General features: G+C 50.2%; 1 protein-coding gene across 1 annotated transcript in view; it reads left to right on the top strand.

Annotated features, from left to right (window-relative positions):
- The first annotated feature begins 2679 nt into the window (after nucleotides 1-2679).
- sp2 (sp2 transcription factor) overlaps nucleotides 2680-20862 on the top strand; it is a 29817-nt gene continuing 11634 nt past the window's right edge. The window contains exons 1-4 of the mRNA XM_038779235.1: nucleotides 2680-2761; nucleotides 9258-9337; nucleotides 11255-12566; nucleotides 20459-20660. Of these exons, the coding sequence (XP_038635163.1) occupies nucleotides 2755-2761; nucleotides 9258-9337; nucleotides 11255-12566; nucleotides 20459-20660 (1601 nt within the window). The 5' untranslated portion in view covers nucleotides 2680-2754. The remainder of the gene's footprint in view (nucleotides 2762-9257; nucleotides 9338-11254; nucleotides 12567-20458; nucleotides 20661-20862) is intronic.

Raw genomic sequence — 20862 nt, 5'->3', positions numbered from 1 at the left:
TATGTCACTATTGATTAGCATTGTTTAAAGGGTAATTGTAAGTGCTTTTTTTGTGTGATTTTAAAGATATTCTAATACTGTGTCAGTAATAAAGTTTGTTTTAATCTACCATATCCCTATTTTGTGTGAAATCACACCTGGAGCGAGGTGTTCTTTCCTCACAGTCTTACAAAGCTAAAATAATATATTAGTGTTTCTATCCTAGCTACTCTTGGGGTCTGGTCCAGGATCATAATAACAAGCTCTACTTCTGGTCCCTTTGCTTAATAGAAGATAGAACATACAGTGCAGAAGGAGGCCATTCGGCCCATCGAGTCTGCACTGACCCACTTAAGCCTTCACTTCCACCCTATCCCCAAAACCCCTTTTGGTCACTAAGGGCAATTTTGGACACTAAGGGCAATTTATCATGGCCAATCCACCTAACCTGCACATCTTTGGACTGTGGGAGGAAACCAGAGCACCCGGAGGAAACCCACGCACACACGGGAAGAAGGTGCAGACTCCGCACAGACAGTGACCCAGCAGGGAATCGAACCCGAGACCCTGGTGCTGTGAAGCCACAGTGCTATCCACATGTGCTACCGTGCTGCCCAGTATGAAATGCTGTCACTAGTGTGTACTGAAAGTATTCCTGTTGTGCTGTAATTCATACAACTCTTGCTGCAGAGTCAGTAATTGGGGTTTCAGGTCCCACTTGAAGAACAATGGGAGTTCTCCCAGTATCTTTGTCAGAACCTCTCCCGCATCTTTACACCATTCAAACATGTTTTACGGTATTTGTTATTGGGATACTGGAAAGATTGCCTTTTCCTAGTTATTTTTAATATCCTGTGGGACATTGACAGGGTGGATGTGGAGTGGATGTTTCCTCTTGTCAGGGAATCTCGGGGTCACTCTTTAATAAGGGGTCGCCCATTTAAGACAGATAAGGAGAAATGGTTTTCTCGGATGGTCGTGAGTCTCTGGAACTCTCTTCCTCAAAAGCCATGGAAGCAGAGTCTTTGAATATTTTTAAAGCAGAGCTCGATAAATTCTTGATTAACAAGGGGGTGAAGGGTTATTGGGGTTAGGTAGGTTACAATCAGATCAGCCACGATCTTATTAAATGGCAGAGCAGCCTCGATGGGCTGAGTGGCCTCCTCCTTGTTCATATGCATCTCAAGGGCATCGAGATATTTTGATAAGGGAGTAACATGTAGGACACACGGACTTTATCATCACTATCTCAAAGGAAACTAGTTGCAGGCGTAAAAGCTGGTCTTAACTGTGTTGCCCATAGCCCGATAATGGACAGATCTGATCTCTTCACACATCTTCTCTACCGAGTTACTGCACTCCTGCATGCTTCACCCAATGCCTGTGTCTCTGTATTTACATTGTCTATTTCATGTTTTGCCCTATTATCTATTTTCTTTTCATGTACAGAATGATCTGTCTGAGCTGCATGCAGGACAACACCTTTCACTGTACCTCGGTACACGTGACAAATAAATCCAATCCAAATAATGAAAATAATGTCAGGTTGGGTAAGGGGTAGTAGGTTTTCACGGTAACTTAATTTGAAGCCTACTTGTGACAATAAGCAATTTTCATTTCATTTTCAGTGACTTTTGTGGGGGTGGGGGATTGGTACAAATTCACAAATTACTAAATGTATTTAAATGAGTTTCATATCTGCCTACTTTTGTGCCAGCTGCATTGTTAGTCCATTATCAAATTCTAGTAATATTGTACAGGTTCAAGAGATTGAAGAGACCTAAAATATCCACTTTGAGGGAATGCTGCACTTAAACTTGTGGTTAAACTTTTCCTCTTGGGGGATATAAAAATCCCAAATACTTGAATGGGAGCAGGGGAGCATTTATCCTTAAGTCACCGCTAAATTGGATGACCTGGTTATTTATATCATTGCTATTTATGAGACCTTTGCAAATTGGTCTTTACACTGAGAAAACCCCAGTTCACAAATTTGCAGGTCTGTATGTTCCTGGGGATAATAATGCTGCACAAGTTAATTAAGTGACGCTGGTGAAAGGCCACCGCAAGAGGAACATCCCTAAACTTTCAATTTTAAAACCTTGCAAAGTTCTTCAATTAATAAAGCAGGCAGCTACTCAGGATGTGCCTTTCTCAATGTGCATCCTCCCTTTCAGGCTGCAATTGGATTTGCAAAGTTGGAAACATCTTAATTGAGGAGTGTGTTTTAATTGGGTGGTTTTGCATTGTGTGCAGGGCGGTTCCTGGTTTGCAGCCAGTTACAATTCCCTGCCACAGCCTGAACATGGCTGCCTGTCCACCTCTGGCTGTTTTTGCAGCTACGCAGCCGGTCCCCAGATTCATCTGTCCATCATCCCAAGATCGCCTCCGTCATCGAGACACCCTGACCAATCGACGGCCAGCCCGCCGCAACGCCCCCTGGACAGCCCACTTTGCCATTGGGTGTTAGAGCCGCCTGTCACAGCGCCGGCCAATCAGAAGAGGCGGCCTGCCCCTGATCGCTCGGCTCTCCTCTGGGGACCGACAGGCCGGCCTACCAATCAGAGCCGGGCGTCCCGCGGGCAGCGACCAATCGGAGCACGAGAACGGGGGGAGTCCCGCCCTCTACGCCATGGCGTCACGCGCTGCTGTCCCGCTCCGGGGTCTGATTGGGCGACCCGGCTGTCAGTCAGGGGGCGGCGGGGCGGGACGCGGACGCCGATTGGCTGGCGGCGGCGCGCTCCACTTTGACCCTCTTAAAGTGAATAAAACATCATGAGCGGTAGGTCGCTTTTTTTTCCAAAAATAAATAATTTGGGTGGAAAAGATTATTTTGCGGATGGCGGGGCGGGGCGGCGGGCGGTGAGGGCTGTCCGGGTAGCGGGCCCGGGCGGGCGGCGGGCGGGTGGGGGATGGGGCTGTGCCAGGGCCGGGCCGCCCGCTCCGGGCGCTGCCGCCAGGTTTTTTTTCCCTCCGACACTTAAAGGTGCACCGGGGGGGGGAGGCGGGCTGGCTGCAGGATATCAGCCATTAAATCCACCTGAGTCAATTATTCTTATTGCAATGTTTGCATTGGACTTTCTTGCAGCTGTTGCATTGCAAACAATTTAAATTAAATGTTAGCATTTTATTTTAATCTTATTTTTCTTGAGCCAACATTGGCAGTGCCAGGATGCCCAGCGGCAGGCCAGTGACTGTGGGCAACAACCTTCATGCACTGATGCCACTGTGCCCCACCGCACACCCTCCCACACCCTCTGCTGTGCCCCCAACTGGTGCCCCCCCACCGCCCACCCCTATGCCATGCCACCTGCCGCCCCAACCCACCCACCCGCCGCCCCAACCCACCCACCCGCCGCCCCAACCCACCCAGTCTTCCCCACTTTCCGCCTCCCCCAACCATAGCCCACCCATCCACCGCAGCACTGGGTGTAATATAGAACATACAGTGCCATTCGGCCCATTGAGTCTGCACCAACCCACTTAGGGGCTGGTTTAGCACACTGGGCTAAATCGCTGGCTTTGAAGGCAGGCCAGCAGCACGGTTCAATTCCCGTACCAGCCTCCCCGAACAGGCGCCGGAATGTGGCGACTAGGGGCCTTTCACAGTAACTTCATTTGAAGCCTACTTGTGACAATAAGCGGTTTTCATTTCATTTCAATTTTAAGCTCTCACTTCCAACCTATCCCATAAACCAATAACCTTTCCTAATCCGTTTTGGTCACTAAGGGCAATTTAGCATGGCCAATCCACCTAACCGGCACGTCATTGGACTGTGGGAGGAAACCGGAGCACCCGGAGGAAACCCACACACAGCCACGGGGAGAACGTGCAGACACCGCACAGACAGTGATTCAGCGGGGAATCGAACCTTGGATCCTGGTGCTGTGAAGCCACAGTGCTAACCACTGTGCTACCATGCTGCCCTATACTGTATCCAGTGCTGTGTGTCATATACTGTGTCCTGCGCTGGGTGTCACATACTATATCCAGCACTTGGTGTAATATATATACTCAGCACTGGATGTAGTATACTGTAACCAGCGCTGTGTGTTATGTGCAGTATCCAGCGCTGTGGGCTAACATACGGGAATTAGCATCATGTGTCATATACTGTATCCAGCGCTGGGTGTCATATACTGTGTGTCATATACTGTATCCAGCGCTGAGTGTTAACATACTGTAACCAACATTGGGTGTCATATACTGTATCCAGTGCTGGGTGTAATATATGTACTCAGCACTGGATGTAGTATACTGTAACCAGCCCTGGATGACATATACAGTATCCAGTGCTGGGTGTCGTATACTCTATCCTGTGTTGGGTGCCGTATACTGTGTCCAGCGCTGGATGTCACATACTGTATCCAGCGCTGTGTGTCATATACTATATACAGTGCTGGGTGTTAACATACTGTGACTAGCACTGGGTGTCATATATTATATCCAGCGCTGGGCATAATATATGTAATCAGTGCTGGATGTAGTATACTGTAACCAGCGCTGGGTGTCATACACTGTATCCAGTGCTGGGTGTCATACACTGTATCCAGTGCTGGGTGTCATACACTGTATCCAGTGCTGGGTGTCACATACTATATCCAACACTGGGTGTAATAAACTATCCAGTGCTTTGTGTAATATGTTTCTTTCAAATGTATTTTATTACAAACATGTACCAAAACAGGTTACAGCAAATAAACACCCTAGGAAACATACTTTCCAACAATCAACTATAGTCTGTACAGTTCTTTCCCTTTTTACACCTCTTCCCTGCGACACCCGTAACCTTCTAACCGGCTCAATCAGTCCTGGACGTTCCACGTTACCAACCTTACCAGGCTTGCGCCTCCAATCCCTTCCACCGTCCGTCATCTTCCCCACTTAACTCCCGCACCTTTAATTCCACCCTGTACCTAGGCCATCCCAGATGGCCCCTTTCTCCGCCCATAACCATGTCATCTCTCACCCTCTGCCAGGTCGCAACAACCCCAGCCACCCCTCTCTGCCTTCTCCCCACCACCTCACTTCAATTCACCAGCATAACTTGTTAGTGCAGCAGCCCCTGCCCAATGGGACTTACCAATGACCTCCCCTTTCCTCTGCCCACTCCTCAGCTCAAGGTAGAAGGTTCCCTGTTGACCTTGCCCTCCCTCGCCCAAAGAAAGACTTCTGAACTCCAGATAGTCTTCTCCAAAAGCAAACAAACAGATGTTAAACACAAACAGTCCCATAAAACAGGAGAGGGGGACGGGAACATCCATCCCCACATAAACATTCCACCCCTTACAATCCCAATAGTAAACAGCAAACCCACCCCCCGCAAAAAAGTATGAACATTCCACAATCCCTACCTCCACTTCAAACATGCTCCCGCCCATTACAGAGTGCCAGCACCCCGGCTCCCGCCCATTACAGAGTGCCAGCACCCCGGCTCCCGCCCATTACAGAGTGCCAACACCCCGGCTCCCGCCCATTACAGAGTGCCAGCACCCCGGCTCCCGCCCATTACAGAGTGCCAGCACCCCGGCTCCCGCCCATTACAGAGTGCCAGCGCCCCGGCTCCCGCCCATTACAGAGTGCCAGCACCCCGGCTCCCGCCCATTACAGAGTGCAGCACCCCGGCTCCGCCATTACAGAGTGCCGCGCCCCGGCTCCCGCCCATTACAGAGTGCCAGCGCCCCGGCTCCCGCCCATTACAGAGTGCCAGCACCCCGGCTCCCGCCCATTACAGAGTGCCAGCACCCCGGCTCCCGCCCATTACAGAGTGCCAGCGCCCCGGCTCCCAACCATTACAGAGTGCCAGCGCCCCGGCTCCCGCCCATTACAGAGTGCCAGCGCCCCGGCTCCCACCCATTACAGAGTGCCAGCGCCCCGGCTCCCGCCCATTACAGAGTGCCAGCACCCCGGCTCCCAACCATTACAGAGTGCCAGCATCCCGGCTCCCGCCCATTACAGAGTGCCAGCGCCCCGGCTCCCAACCATTACAGAGTGCCAGCGCCCCGGCTCCCGCCCATTACAGAGTGCCAGCACCCCGGCTCCTGCCCATTACAGAGTGCCAGCACCCCGGCTCCCGCCCATTACAGAGTGCCAGCGCCCCGGCTCCCGCCCATTACAGAGTGCCAGCACCCCGACTCCCAACCATTACAGAGTGCCAGCACCCCGGCTCCCGCCCATTACAGAGTGCCAGCGCCCCGGCTCCCAACCATTACAGAGTGCCAACACACTGGCTCCTGCCCATTACAGAGTGCCAGCGCCCCGGCTCCCGCCCATTACAGAGTGCCAGCACCCCGGCTCCTGCCCATTACAGAGTGCCAGCACCCCGGCTCCCGCCCATTACAGAGTGCCAGCGCCCCGGCTCCCGCCCATTACAGAGTGCCAGCACCCCGGCTCCCGCCCATTACAGAGTGCCAGCACCCCGGCTCCCGCCCATTACAGAGTGCCAGCGCCCCGGCTCCCGCCCATTACAGAGTGCCAGCGCCCCGGCTCCCGCCCATTACAGAGTGCCAGCACCCCGGCTCCCGCCCATTACAGAGTGCCAGCGCCCCGGCTCCCGCCCATTACAGAGTGCCAGCACCCCGGCTCCCGCCCATTACAGAGTGCCAGCACCCCGGCTCCCGCCCATTACAGAGTGCCAGCACCCCGGCTCCTGCCCATTACAGAGTGCCAGCGCCCCGGCTCCCAACCATTACAGAGTGCCAGCACCCCGGCTCCCGCCCATTACAGAGTGCCAGCACCCCGGCTCCTGCCCATTACAGAGTGCCAACACCCCGGCTCCCGCCCATTACAGAGTGCCAGTGCCCCGGCTCCCGCCCATTACAGAGTGCCAGCGCCCCGGCTCCCAACCATTACAGAGTGCCAGTGCCCCGGCTCCCGCCCTTTACAGAGTGCCAGCGCCCCGGCTCCCAACCATTACAGAATGCCAGCTCCCAAGCATTGTCCACTCAGTTCTCCCCCAGTTTATGCTCCTTAATGAAGTCTTCGGCCGTTTCTGGGGTCTCAAAATAATACTCCCGGCCTCTGAACGTCACCCATAATTTTGCTGGGTAGAGCACCCCAAACCTGATCTGCCGCAGGTACAGCACCGCCTTGGCCTTGTTGAAACCTGCCCGTCGCTTTGCCTACTCGGCTCCAATGTCCTGATAAATTCGGACCCTATTCCCCTTCCAGTTGCAGGTACACTTCTCCCTGGCCCACTGCAGAATCTTCTCTTTCTCTTCAAATTTGTGGAGCTTCACGATCACCGCCCGCGGCGGCTCCCCCGCTCTAGGATTCTGTCTCAGGGACCTATGCGCTCGGTCCACTTCAGTCGCCTAATCTAGCACCCCTTCTGCCACCAACCCTGCCCGCCTGCATCATCAAGATGAATCTTGTGGCACTCACACCTTCCACTCTTTCAGGCATGCCCACTATTCGCAGGTTCTGCCTTCTCGAGGCAGTTGACTGCTCCTCCACCCAAGGCCAGAATTGAACGCGGGTCCCTGGAGCTGTGAGGCAGCAGCACTAACCACTGTGTCGCCCACCGTGCCGCCATTTTTGTAATTGCATTTCTATAGAGTCATATGGATTGGCATGATAATACAATGGTCAGCACAGGGACCCGGGTTCGATTCCCCGCTGGGTCACTGTCTGTGCGGAGTCTGCACGTTCTCCCCGTGCCTGTGTGGGTTTCCTCCGGGTGCTCCGGTTTCCTCCCACAAGTCTCGAAAGATATGCTTGTTAGGTGAATTGGACATTCTTAATTTTCCCTCTGTGTACCCAAACAGGTGCCAGAATGTGGCAACTAGGGGATTTTCACAGTAACTTCATTGCAGTGTTAATGTAAACCTATTTTACTGGTTTAGCACAGTGCGCTAAATAGCTGTTTTGTAATGCAGAACAAGGCCAGCAGCGCGGGTTCAATTCCCGTACTGGTCTCCCCGAACAGGCGCCGGAATGTGGCGACTAGGGGCTTGTCACAGTAATTTCATTGAAGCCTACTCGTGACAATAAGCGATTATTATTATTATTGTAACAATAAAGATTATTATTATTATTCATGGAAAAGTTGTTCTGAAGTAGGAAGTACACCAGCCAATTTGTGCATAGCAACCTCCCACACGCAGTAACGTGATAGTGAGCAGATAATCTGTTTTTTGTGATGTTGATTGTGGAATAAATATTGGCCAGGACACGATTGAGAATTCCATCACTGTCCTTTAAATAGTGTCATGGAGCCTTTTACACCTGTACTCATATGAAATGTGGCAAATCTGAGGGTGCAGGACTGCACGAATGCAGCACTATGTGTTTGACTCTCTGAGGTGGACCCACCACTTGTTGACGTAGATCTGATGGTCCTAAGCCTTCCTCAATCCTAAGCCTGTCCTGGGCTTAGGCTCCATCTCCTCATTGCATCTGGACCACTTGTGGAATTGTTTTTAAGGCTCAGGCAAGCGAGGTGGTTGAGGGCAGCTGGGAATCTCAGAATCGAAACCCGACTATAGAATTGCATCTTCCGACGAGGAGGGAAATAAAGTTTGGCGGGTAGGGGGTTGATTTTGATTTATTATTGTCACATATATTAGTGTACAGTGAAAAGTATTGTTCCTTGCATGCTGTACAAACAATGCGTACCGTACATAGGGAAGGAAGGAGAGACTGCAGAATATAATGTTACAGTTATAGCAAGGTGTAGAGAAAAAATCAACTTAATACGAGGGTAGGTCCATTCAGAAGTTTGATGGCAGTAGGGAAGAAGCTGTTCTTGAGTCGGTTGGTACGTGACCTCAAACTTTGGTATCTTTTTCCTGACGGAAGGAGGTGGAAGAGAGTATGTCCGGGATGCGTGGGGTCCATAATTATGCTGGCTGCCTTTCCGAGGCAGCGGGAATTATAGAGTCAATGGATGGGAGACTGGTTTGCGTGTTGGATTGGGGTACATTCACAACCTTTTGTAGTTTCCTGCGGTCTTGGGCAGAGCAGGATCCATACCAAGCTATGATACAACCAGAAAGAATGCTTTCTATGGTGCATCTGTAGAAGCTGGTGAGAGTCGTAGCTGACATGCCAAATGTCCTTAGTCTTCTGAGAAAGTAGAGTCATTGATGGGCTTTCTTAACTATAGTGTCGGCATGGGGGGGACCAGGACAGGCTGTTGGTGAAGGATGGGGATGGGGTGAAGGAATGGGAAGAGTGAGCAATCAACAACGGGTGAGGCACGCAGATAGATGAGTTGTTCACCAAGAGGATTCCTATCCATGTGCCCTTTATAAGTAATGCTCTGTTTCTCTTCCAGATCAGCGGGACACAATGGCAACCGCCACCACTATTAGTCCCTGCGAATATCTACAACCAGCAGCAGCAACCATGATCGAGGTAAGGGAGACAATTCTCCAGCACCTGCTAATAAAACAAAAATCATATCCTAATGCCATTTGGTCATTGGAACTAAATCAGCCACATCCTGCACTTTAGGGGTCACGGACAATGAGCAGAGCCTGAATCTGACTGATATTGCCCTTGCCTAGAAAAACAAGGCTGTGTCAAAGTTCAGGGGCCCAACAGGAGATCAGGAATTGAACTGTGTTTGTTCGGTTGTATGTGGGGCAGTGGATTTACATCTTGAGTCACCACTTACTTAGACGTAGAACCTTCCATGTGGGGTAGCAGAGTGGTTAGCACTGTTGCTTTACAGCGGCAGGATCCCAGTTTCAATCCCGACTTGGGTCACTGTGTGGAGTCTGCATGTTCTCCCCGTGTCTGCGTGGGTTTCCTCCGGGTGCTCCGGTTTCCTCCCACAAGTCCCAAAAGACGTGCTGTTAGGTGAACATTCTGAATTCTCCCTCTGTGTACCCGAACAGGCGCTGGAGTGTGGCGACTAGGGGATTTTCACAGGAACTTCATTGCAGTGTTAATGTAAGCCTACTAGGGAAAATAAAGATTATTATACATATTAACGCACAAGGCAGCCAAGCCACAGGCTTATGTCTGTTTCCATACCTAGTTTTTCCTGGAACAGGTTTCCAGCTTGTCACCAGAGACTTTGGCAAGGGGGGGGGGGGTGCCACTCCATGTCAAGAATGGCTGACCAGGTTCGATTCCCCGCTGGGTCACTGTCTGTGCGGAGTCTGCACGTTCTCCCCGTGTCTGCGTACGTTTCCTCCGGGTGCTCCGGTTTCCTCCCACAGTCCAAAGATGTGCAGGTTAGGTGGATTGGCCATGATAAATTGTCCTCAGTGACCAAAAAGGTTAGGAGGGGTTATTGGGTTACGGGGATAGGGTGGAAGTGAGGGTTTAAGTGGGTCGGTGAAGACTCGATGGGCCGAATGGCCTCCTTCTGTACTGTAAGTTCTATGTTCTAATGTCAGATGATTTCCTGATGATACTTGCAGACATTGGCACACCCTCCAATAACACACCTCTGTAATTTGTATAAATATTGTCAGGAACTACACTGGCAAACTTTTGGAGACAAGATGTGAGGTATGGTTTAGAGGTAGCATTTTTGCCTCTGAGTGAGAAAGTCATGGGTTCAAACTCTAGCATCTTGAGCACGTAATGCATGCTGACATTCCCCAGTGCTGTACTAAAGGGGATGCCACACTGCCAGGAGCACTGCCTTTTGGATGAGTCTGTAAACCGAGGCACCGTCTACCCACTCAGGTGGACAGGAAAATCCCGCAGCATGATTTGAAGACAAGGGGAGTTTCCTCACCCTCCATCCTCCCAACTCCCCTCTTCACCCCCAGCCCCACCCCATTGTCCTAGCCAACACGTGCTCCTCCAGCAGTGTCATTAAAACAGATGATCTCCTTGCCGTTTGTGGGAGCCATCTGTTTAAAGAATGGCTGCTGGCAGCACAGTGGCGCAGTGGATATCACTGCTGCCAATGGCACCAAGGACCTGGGTTCGATCCCGGCTCTGGGTCACTGTCCGTGTGGAGTTTGCACATTCTCCCCATGTCTGCGTGGGTTTCACCCCCACAACCCAAAGATGTGCAGGGTAGGTGGATTGGCCACGCTAAATTGCCCCTTAATTGGAAAAAAAAGAATTGGGTACTCTAAATTTCTTTTAAAAAAATAATGGTTGCCATGTTTCTTAGATTACAATAGTGACCATACTTACTTTGGCACCTCTTAAGGATGTGAAGTTGGGTTGGGCCGTGAGTGCTGGTCTAGCCGGCGAAAGCCACATACCATGAATGAATTTAAAGAGAGAAAGGCACAATAAAAAAATTAAGACTCTCTAATCTTTCTTATTTCTTTCCCTTTTTTTCTCTGGCTGCTGCTGCAGGATTCACAGCCGTCTCCTCTGGCTCTCCTGGCAGCTACATGCAGCAAGATTGGCCCTCCGGCTGTGGAATCCAGCTCCTCGCCCACCCCAGTGGCTGTACAGATGGTCACCAAGAAGCTTCCGCTGTTGAAGCCGGCGCCAGCACCCAATGGGCAAAATGGAGGAAACTTCAGTTTAATTGGAGCCAATGGGAAAGTTTTTCAAATCCAGGGGTCACAAGTGACCAGCCAGGCCATTAGCCCCTCCGTCTCTGGACAGTTAGTGCTGGCTATTCAGAACCAAGCAATGGTTAGCAAAGGCTCACGACAGAACATTCAGTATCAGGTCATCCCCCAGGTCCAGACCCTGGGGGGACAGACCCTTCAGATTGCCAATGTCCAGCAAAATTTGGCAGGTCAGATTCAGATCATTCCAGGGACCAACCAGGCCTTTGTCACCACTGCAGTAGCTTCCAATGCACAGAAGATCTCTCCCCAGAAGATGAATATGAAGCCCGCTGTGTCACTCCCTGTCCAGGTTCAGAAGATCAGGAGCACAACTGTACAAGCCCAGGGCAACATTATCAAACTAGCAGGTGGTGGAAGCGTGGCATTGTCTATGCCCATTAGTAATTTGGTTGGCGCCGGTGATGGAACTGCCATACAGTTGACTGGCGATGCCATTTGTGGAACAGGCTCGATGAAGCTCAGCAAGAGGTCAAGAAGGAAATCGGCGAATCCGGCTGCAGTGACAGAAACGATGACCCTGGTGGAGACTTCGTCAGGAAATGTCATTCAGCCAGGAACCAACGTGCTGTTAGTGCAGAGCCCTGGTTCCAATGTTATGCAGCAAGTGCAGGTGATGCAGCCGAAACAGGAGCAGGCGGTGCAGACCATCCCCCAACAGGCTATCCGCGTGGTGCAGGCGGCCTCCTTGAGCGGACACACCCTTCCCACCGTCCCCCAGAAATCCCCACAAAACCTGCAGGTCCAGACCAGTGAGCACAACTCCACGCCGGTCATCATCAGAACCCAATCCGTCTCTTCCTCGGGACAGGTGAACTGGCACACCTTGCAGGTGAAGAACTCCTCGGCACTTCAACAAGGCTCCAGCCTCTCTGGCAGCTTTCCCCGGATTGCCCCAGCCTCAAGCGGCAAGAGATCCTCTGTCAGCTCGTTGATCCGGAAGGGGAATGCCTTGCCGAGGATTGCTCCGGCAGGGGGCGCCATTAACCTGAACACTGCACAGTTTGCCACTGGCCAGGCAATTCAGACCATCAGCATCAATGGCCTACAGATGCCAGGGCTTCCAGTCACGGTTACCAATGCTGCAGGTGAGAGGCACTTTATCCAAGGATTTTTACACCACCAAATTTAACACCGAGTTTTTGTGATCTGGATTTGACTGACTGAAAGGGAAGTGGATCAGATTGAAAAGTAACTTTCAAAAGGGAATTGGATAAACATTTGCAAGGCCGTAGAGAAAGGGGGGGGGGGGGGAGTGGGGGTGGTATGGGACTAGTTAGATTAGATGTGGCACAGACAGAACGGGCTGAGGGCTGTCCTTTACTGTGATTGTGATTCTTGGACTTTGAGCAAGCGTAAATAATTTATTGAAATAATTGAGAGAAACAGTAAGAGGCAGTCCAGCTCCTTGAAGCTGTTTCATCATTCAGTTAGATCAGGGGTGGGCAAACTTTTCCGTGCAAGGGCCACATTCAGAAATTCACAATTTTAAAGGGCCGCATAGTATATTAAGTAAAATAATTACTTCACCCGGTTATGATTCTGGGCGCCTCATATAGAACATAGAACAGTACAGCACAGAACAGGCCCTTCGGCCCTCGACGTTGTGCCGAGCAATGATCACCCTACTCAAGTCAACGTATCCACCCTATACCAGTAAGTAACCCAATAGCCCCCCCCCCCCCCCATTAACCTTTATTTAAAAAAAATTATAAAAATTTTTTTGTATGACTTGGTCTTGGTGGGCTGCATAAAGACCTTTGGCGGGCCGCATGCGCCCCGCGGGCCGTAGTTTGCCCACCCCTGAGTTAGATTGTGGCTGAACCTAGAACGACCCAGCGCAAAAATAAGCCATTCAGCCCATTATCCCTGTGCTAGCCCTCTGAAAGAGTTATCCAATAATTTTCACTGCCCTGCTCTTTCCCTATAGCCTGTAATTCTTTTACCTTTCAAGTATTTATCTGATTCTATTTTGAAAGTCTCTTCCACCGCCCTCTCAGGTAGCACATTCCAGATTATAAACAGTCGCAGCCGAAATAATCCTTACCTCTGGCTCTTTCGCCAGTTACCTGTAACCTGTGTGCCGTGCTTACTGACCCACCTTCAGTTGGAAACATATCTTTTTGTGATTCTAATATTTGATAGAATGGATAAGGAGCAGTGGCATTGTTGTAGTGTTGCTGGATTAGTAATCCAGGGACCACGAGCCTGGCCACCCGGGTTCACATTCCACCATGGCAGTCGGTTAAATCTGAATTCAATAAAAAATTAAATTAAAAAATTAGAATCACAACAATGAAACAATTGCCGAATGCCGTAAAAACCCATCTGGTTCACTGATGTCCTTTAGGGAAGGAAATCTGCCGTCCTTACCTGGTCTGGCCTACATGTGACTCCAGACCCACAGTAATGTGGTTGACTCTGAACTGCCCTCAGGGATGGGTAATAAATGTCGCCCCAGCCAGCGACGCCCACATCCCACGAACAAATAAAGTGAAAATTTAAAATCCTCTTTCCTGTTTGTTCATTATCCCTTGATACCCATCCCGATCTGTAATCTAACAATACAATTCTTTGGCTGCACAGAAGGTTAGAGGGTTGATGCTGACACTTTAGTGCAGTATTGAGGGAATGCTGCACGGTCCGAGGAGCAGTATTGAGGGAATGCTGCACAGTCCGAGGAGCAGTACTGAGGGAATGCTGCACGGTCCGAGGAGCCGTACTGAGGGAATGCTGCACGGTCCAAGGAGCAGTATTGAGGGAATGCTGCACAGTCCGAGGAGCAGTATTGAGGGAATGCTGCACGGTCCAAGGAGCAGTATTGAGGGAATGCTGCACAGTCCGAGGAGCAGTATTGAGGGAATGCTGCACAGTCCGAGGAGCAGTACTGAGGGAATGTTGCACGGTCCGAGGAGCAGTACTGAGGGAATGCTGCACGGTCCGAGGAGCAGTATTGAGGGAATGCTGCACGGTCCGAGGAGCAGTACTGAGGGAATGCTGCACGGTCCGAGGAGCCGTACTGAGGGAATGCTGCACGGTCCAAGGAGCAGTATTGAGGGAATGCTGCACAGTCCGAGGAGCAGTATTGAGGGAATGCTGCACGGTCTGAGGAGCAGTATTGAGGGAATGCTGCACGGTCCGAGGAGCAGTATTGAGGGAATGCTGCACGGTCGGAGGAGCAGTGTTGAGGGAATGCTGCACAGTCCAAGGAGCAGTATTGAGGGAATGCTGCACGGTCTGAGAAGCAGTATTGAGGGAATGCTGCACGGTCCGAGAAGCAGTATTGAGGGAATGCTGCACAGTCCGAGGAGCAGTACTGAGGGAATGCTGCACGGTCCAAGGAGCAGTACTGAGGGAATGCTGCACGGTCCGAGGAGCAGTATTGAGGGAATGCTGCACAGTCCGAGGAGCCATATTGAGGGAATGCTGCATGGTTGGAGGAGCAGTACTGAGGGAATGCTGCACAGTCCGAGGAGCAGTACTGAGGGAATGTTGCACGGTCCGAGGAGCAGTACTGAGGGAATGCTGCACGGTCCGAGGAGCAGTATTGAGGGAATGCTGCACGGTCCGAGGAGCAGTACTGAGGGAATGCTGCACGGTCCGAGGAGCCGTACTGAGGGAATGCTGCACGGTCCAAGGAGCAGTATTGAGGGAATGCTGCACAGTCCGAGGAGCAGTATTGAGGGAATGCTGCACAGTCCGAGGAGCAGTACTGAGGGAATGTTGCACGGTCCGAGGAGCAGTACTGAGGGAATGCTGCACGGTCCGAGGAGCAGTATTGAGGGAATGCTGCACGGTCCGAGGAGCAGTACTGAGGGAATGCTGCACGGTCCGAGGAGCCGTACTGAGGGAATGCTGCACGGTCCGAGGAGCAGTATTGAGGGAATGCTGCACGGTCCGAGGAGCAGTATTGAGGGAATGCTGCACGGTCCGAGGAGCAGTATTGAGGGAATGCTGCACGGTCGGAGGAGCAGTATTGAGGGAATGCTGCACGGTCCGAGGAGCAGTATTGAGGGAATGCTGCACGGTCGGAGGAGCAGCGTTGAGGGAATGCTGCACAGTCCAAGGAGCAGTATTGAGGGAATGCTGCACGGTCCGAGGAGCAGTATTGAGGGAATGCTGCACGGTCCGAGAAGCAGTATTGAGGGAATGCTGCACAGTCCGAGGAGCAGTACTGAGGGAATGCTGCACGGTCCAAGGAGCAGTACTGAGGGAATGCTGCACGGTCCGAGGAGCAGTACTGAGGGAATGCTGCACGGTCCGAGGAGCAGTACTGAGGGAATGCTGCACGGTCCGAGGAGCCGTACTGAGGGAATGCTGCACGGTCCGAGGAGCAGTATTGAGGGAATGCTGCACGGTCCGAGGAGCAGTATTGAGGGAATGCTGCACGGTCCGAGGAGCAGTATTGAGGGAATGCTGCACGGTCCGAGGAGCAGTATTGAGGGAATGCTGCACGGTCCGAGGAGCAGTATTGAGGGAATGCTGCACGGTCCGAGGAGCCGTACTGAGGGAATGCTGCACGGTCCAAGGAGCCGTACTGAGGGAATGATGCACGGTCCGAGGAGCAGTATTGAGGGAATGCTGCACAGTCCGAGGAGCCGTACTGAGGGAATGCTGCACAGTCCGAGGAGCAGTACTGAGGGAATGCCGCACAGTCCGAGGAGCCGTACTGAGGGAATGCTGCACAGACTGAGGAGCAGTATTGAGGGAATGCTGCACAGTCCGAGGAGCAGTATTGAGGGAATGCTGCACGGTCCGAGGAGCAGTACTGAGGGAATGCTGCACAGTCCGAGGAGCAGTATTTGATTGATTGATATTTATTGTCACATGTACCAAGTACAGTGAAGAGTATTTTTCTGCGGCCAAGGGATCATACGCAGTACGTACATAGTAGACAAAACAATAATCGAGAGAGTACATTGACAAATGGTATATCAGCAAATAGTGATTGGTTACAGTGCGGAACAAGAGCAACATAGGGCGTCATGAATAGTATTGAGGAAATGCTACACGATTCAAGAAACAGTAATGTGGGAGTACTGCACTGTTGGAGGGGCAGTACTGAGGGAACTCAGTAAGGGCAGTGCTAAAGGAGTGCTGCACTGTCAGGAAGTTAGTACTGAGGATGCGCTGCTCTGTCGAAGGGACAGAACTGCTGAGGGAATGCTGCACTGTTGAAGGGTCAATACTGGAGGAGAGCTAAATGGGTAATCATTTTCAAATATGTCACAGAAGATTGGTGTGAGATAAATGTGATGTGGAGGGGCTCCCCCTCATATGGTGGGAGCTGAACTTTGCATTAACTGCTGTTTTGCACAGTCTATAAGTGCTTAATGCTAACTCTGGATGAATGAATGAAATGAAAATGAATGAAAATCACTTATTGTCACGAGTAGGCTTCAAATGAAGTTACTGTGAAAAGCCCCTAGTCGCCACATTCTGGCGCCTGTTCGGGGAGGCTGGTACGGGAATCGAACCGTGCTGCTGGCCTGCTTGGTCTGCTTTAAAAGCCAGCGATTTAGCCCAGTGAGCAGAAGTTGGAAAGTGTTCCATTCCTCAACATAAATATCTGTCATCTTCATGTCAGTGGCTTCATTCTGCCTAAACCAGCCTCCATTAACTTGAGCTCAACCTAAACTCTACTGACCATACCCTAGCTCTCAACATGTACTGGTCACCCATCACCCTTGTACTCACTGACTTACATTGACTCCCAGTCCGACAAAACTGCAGTTTTTAAATGATCATCATTGCTTTCAAATCCCCTCCATTGCCTCTCCTTTCCTTGTCTCTGTAACCTCCTCCTGCCCTATCAATCTCCAAGATCGCTGTATTCTGCTAAATCTGGGCTCTTGAGCCCTCCGATTTTAATCACTTTGATGACTGTGCATTCAGCTGTCTGGGCCCTCAGCTCTGGAAGTCCCTCTCTAAACCGCTGCACCATTCTCCTTCTCTGAGACACTCCTTAAAACCCACCTCTTTGAACCGTTGGTCACCTCTTTATATTTCCTTGCGTGACCTGGTGCCATATTTTGTCGGAGGGAACTCCTGCAAAGCGCCATGGACCATCTTATTGTGTTAAAGGCGCTCGATAAATGCAGGTTGTTGTTTACTTTACCCAGGTGTTGTAGCCAGCCCCAGTCCTACAACCCTACAGCTGAATATATCAGGAGAATCCAGAGGAAGAACATGAGGAGAATCAGGATGTAAAGCGAGTAGTGAATTGGAACATTTTCTAATGGCAGGGCTGTGAATGAATGTGGAATTTTGGTTTCTTACTTAATTTTTGCGCAGTTGCTCCTCCCTCCTGATCCTAACCCCCCAGATATTCCAGGTGAAGATGCCGCAGAGGCATAAAATCATTGGATGAAGATTGAGGGGAGGGGGGGGGAGAAGAGAAATGTTTACTCTGAGAAATTTATCGGAATGTGGAACAGTTAACCTGAAAAGCTGATCGCATATATTTAAAATATATATTTTATTCACATTTTCTACAGAAACAATAACACAAAACAATAAACTAACACCCTGAACTCCCCCCACCTCACAATTAATGGTGACTAGCTCTTTACAGAATAAACAGCTGCCACCTCCGATAGAACCCTTCAATTGCCCCCCTTGAGATTAGAAACATTCCGTAAGACCCCCCCAGCCACACGGAGGAGCTGGTTGCATACATCATTTGAAAAGGGTGTTGGATCGGCGCTTGAGGATGAAGAAGTTACAGGATTATAGACACAAAGCAGGGATGTGGGACTAACTACTCTTTGAAAGAGGCAGCACGGGCCCCCATCAGCCAAATGGCCTCCTTCTGAGCTGTATCTTTGTATAATTCTCTGGAGGGTTCCGGTGGAGGGACAGTGCTTTTCCAGTGAGAGCAGTGAGCTGATGGAGAGGCCTTTGACCTGTCCCAGTCTCACATACATGTTGGAACATGGCGTTAGAGCTTGTCGAGATAAGACAAATGAATATGACCAGGCCATTCAGCCCATCATGGCTGAATCCCGAGAAACCCAAGTGCAGCTTCTTAACAGCACCTTCGACAATTCCACTATTTCCACCTCTGCCACCCAATCCAGAAGCCCATCCTGTGTGCCAGTCACTCTTTCTGAAGAAGACACAGGTTCTAAATTTGCCTATTACAACATTTACTTTCCTTATTGTTATACTTCTGGATTTTTATCGTTAGCACTAATGTTCAGCATTAAATACCCCTCATATTCAGGAGCCAGAGCTCACGCAGAGAGGATAATTTTCATCTTCATCCCTGAGTGGGCTCTATGGTTGGAGAATATTGAAGAAGAGAAGGGGTTAAGAAATGCAGGAGTGAAGAATATTGGAGAAGTGGGGTGGAGTGGGGGCATTGTGGGGATTTGAAGACAAGCAGTTGATCTGACAGTTGATAGAGATAACAGAAGTCAGTGAGGTGAATGCGTTGAAAGACAATAGGAATCCTGTAATCCGGTAGCACAGTGATTAGCGCTGTTGCTTCACAGCTCCAGGGTCCCAGGCTTGGGTCACTGTGCGGAGTCTGCGCGTGTCTGCGTGGGTTTCCTCCGGGTGCTCCGGTTTCCTCCCACAGTCCAAAGATGTGCAGGTTAGGTAGGTTGGCCATGGTAAATTACCCTTCATGTCCACAAAAAGGGTAGATGGGGTTACAGATATAGGGTGGAGGTGTGGGCTTAAGTAGGGTGCTCTGGGCAGCAGGGTGGCCTCACGGCGCCGAGGTCCCGGGTTCGATCCCCGCTCTGGGTCACTGTCCGTGTGGAGTTTGCACATTCTCCCCGGGTTTGCGTGGGTCTCACCCCCACAACCCAAAGATGTGCAGGTTAGGTGGATTGGCCGCGCTAAATTGTCCCTTCATTGGAAAAAATGAATTGGGTATTCTAAATTTTAAAAAGAAAAAAAAAATAGGCTGCTCTTCCCAAGGGACAGTGCAGACTTGATTGGCCGAATGGCCTCCTTCTGCACTGTAAATTCTATGATTCTATGGAATTGGAGATTATGGGACTCCTTTTTCATTTGATGAAAAGACTGTATTTTAGAATAGTTTGCCCAGGTATTGGTGCTCTGCTTTGAGAAGGAAAGCAAGGCCATGGAGCAGGTGAAGAAAAGCTTCATTAAGTCAATGCCAGTGATAAGAGGTTTGGAAGAGTGACAAGAGAAAAGAGGAAAATGATTTACATTTTTATAGCACCTTTCATGACTGCAGGATGTTCCAAAGTGTTTTACAGTCAGTGAAGTACTTTGGAAGTGTGGTGACAGTAGCAAAGTAGAAAGTTGTGATCATTTCCATTAGAACACAGAGGTTGGAGGAGATCTGATAGAATTCTAAGAAATTTTGAAAAATTTAATCGTGAAAAATAATTTCTACTGGCTGTGGTTGGGGAAATCTGGAAGACAAGGTCACAGTTTCAGAATAAAGGGTTGGTCATTTAGGACTGAGGTCAGCAAACATTTCTTCAGGGGGTTGTCAGTGTTTGTAATTCTCTCCCCCAAAGATCTGTGGATGCTACGTCTTTTGAGGATACTCAAGACAGCAGTCAGTAGATTTTCAGGCATTAAGGGATATGGGGACTGTATGGGAAAGTGCGGTTGATGCAGAGGATCAGCCATGAACTTGTTGAATGGACAGCGGGCTCGAAAAACCAATTTGCCTCCTCCAGTTTCTATTTATGTTCCTATCGAGATGGTAAAGCGAAAGCATAAGTTTAACATCACCACTAAAGGACGGACTCCTTGATACAAAAGGTTGCTGGAAACAGTGTTGAAAGCATTAAGGCTTTTTTTTTTACAAGGAATGTGAATAATTTCTTGAAATGGACAAATTAAATCAGCCGGGGAGCAGGATGGGGAGCAGAATATTGATAAATTTGTAACTCTTTTGGAGAAACAGCAGAGATCTGATGGGCTGAATGGTCTCCAATGCTGTACAATTCTTTGATTTGCTGATTGAAAAATGTTGTTTTAACCCTGACAGGACAGCAACAGTTAAGTGTACAGGCGGGGGTCATGTCTCCGGTTTCTGCCAACAATATCACCATCACTGGACTAAGTCCCACTCAGCTGCACATGGAACCAGCCTTACCAGCCGATGAGATTGCGGAACAGCAGGTGCATCAGAACAAGAAGTTGAAAAGAATGGCCTGCACTTGTCCGAATTGCAAGGATGGCGAGAAAAGGTGTGCATTGCTTTTCATTCCTGTCTCTTGTTCTTCTCTCAGGCTTCCCTATTCTCATTTATAATAATATAATAATATTCGCTTATTGTCACAGGTAGGCTTCGAATTAAGTTACTGTGAAAAGCCCCTAGTCGCCACATTCCAGCGTCTGTTCGGGGAGGTCGGTACGGGAATTGAACTCGCGCTGCTGCCTTGTTCTGCA

The sequence above is a fragment of the Scyliorhinus canicula genome, chromosome 19 (assembly GCF_902713615.1).
Source record: "Scyliorhinus canicula chromosome 19, sScyCan1.1, whole genome shotgun sequence".
Lineage (NCBI taxonomy): Eukaryota > Metazoa > Chordata > Chondrichthyes > Carcharhiniformes > Scyliorhinidae > Scyliorhinus > Scyliorhinus canicula.
Note: the sequence above shows the minus strand (reverse complement) of the source record. Positions and strands in the feature narration are given on the sequence as shown.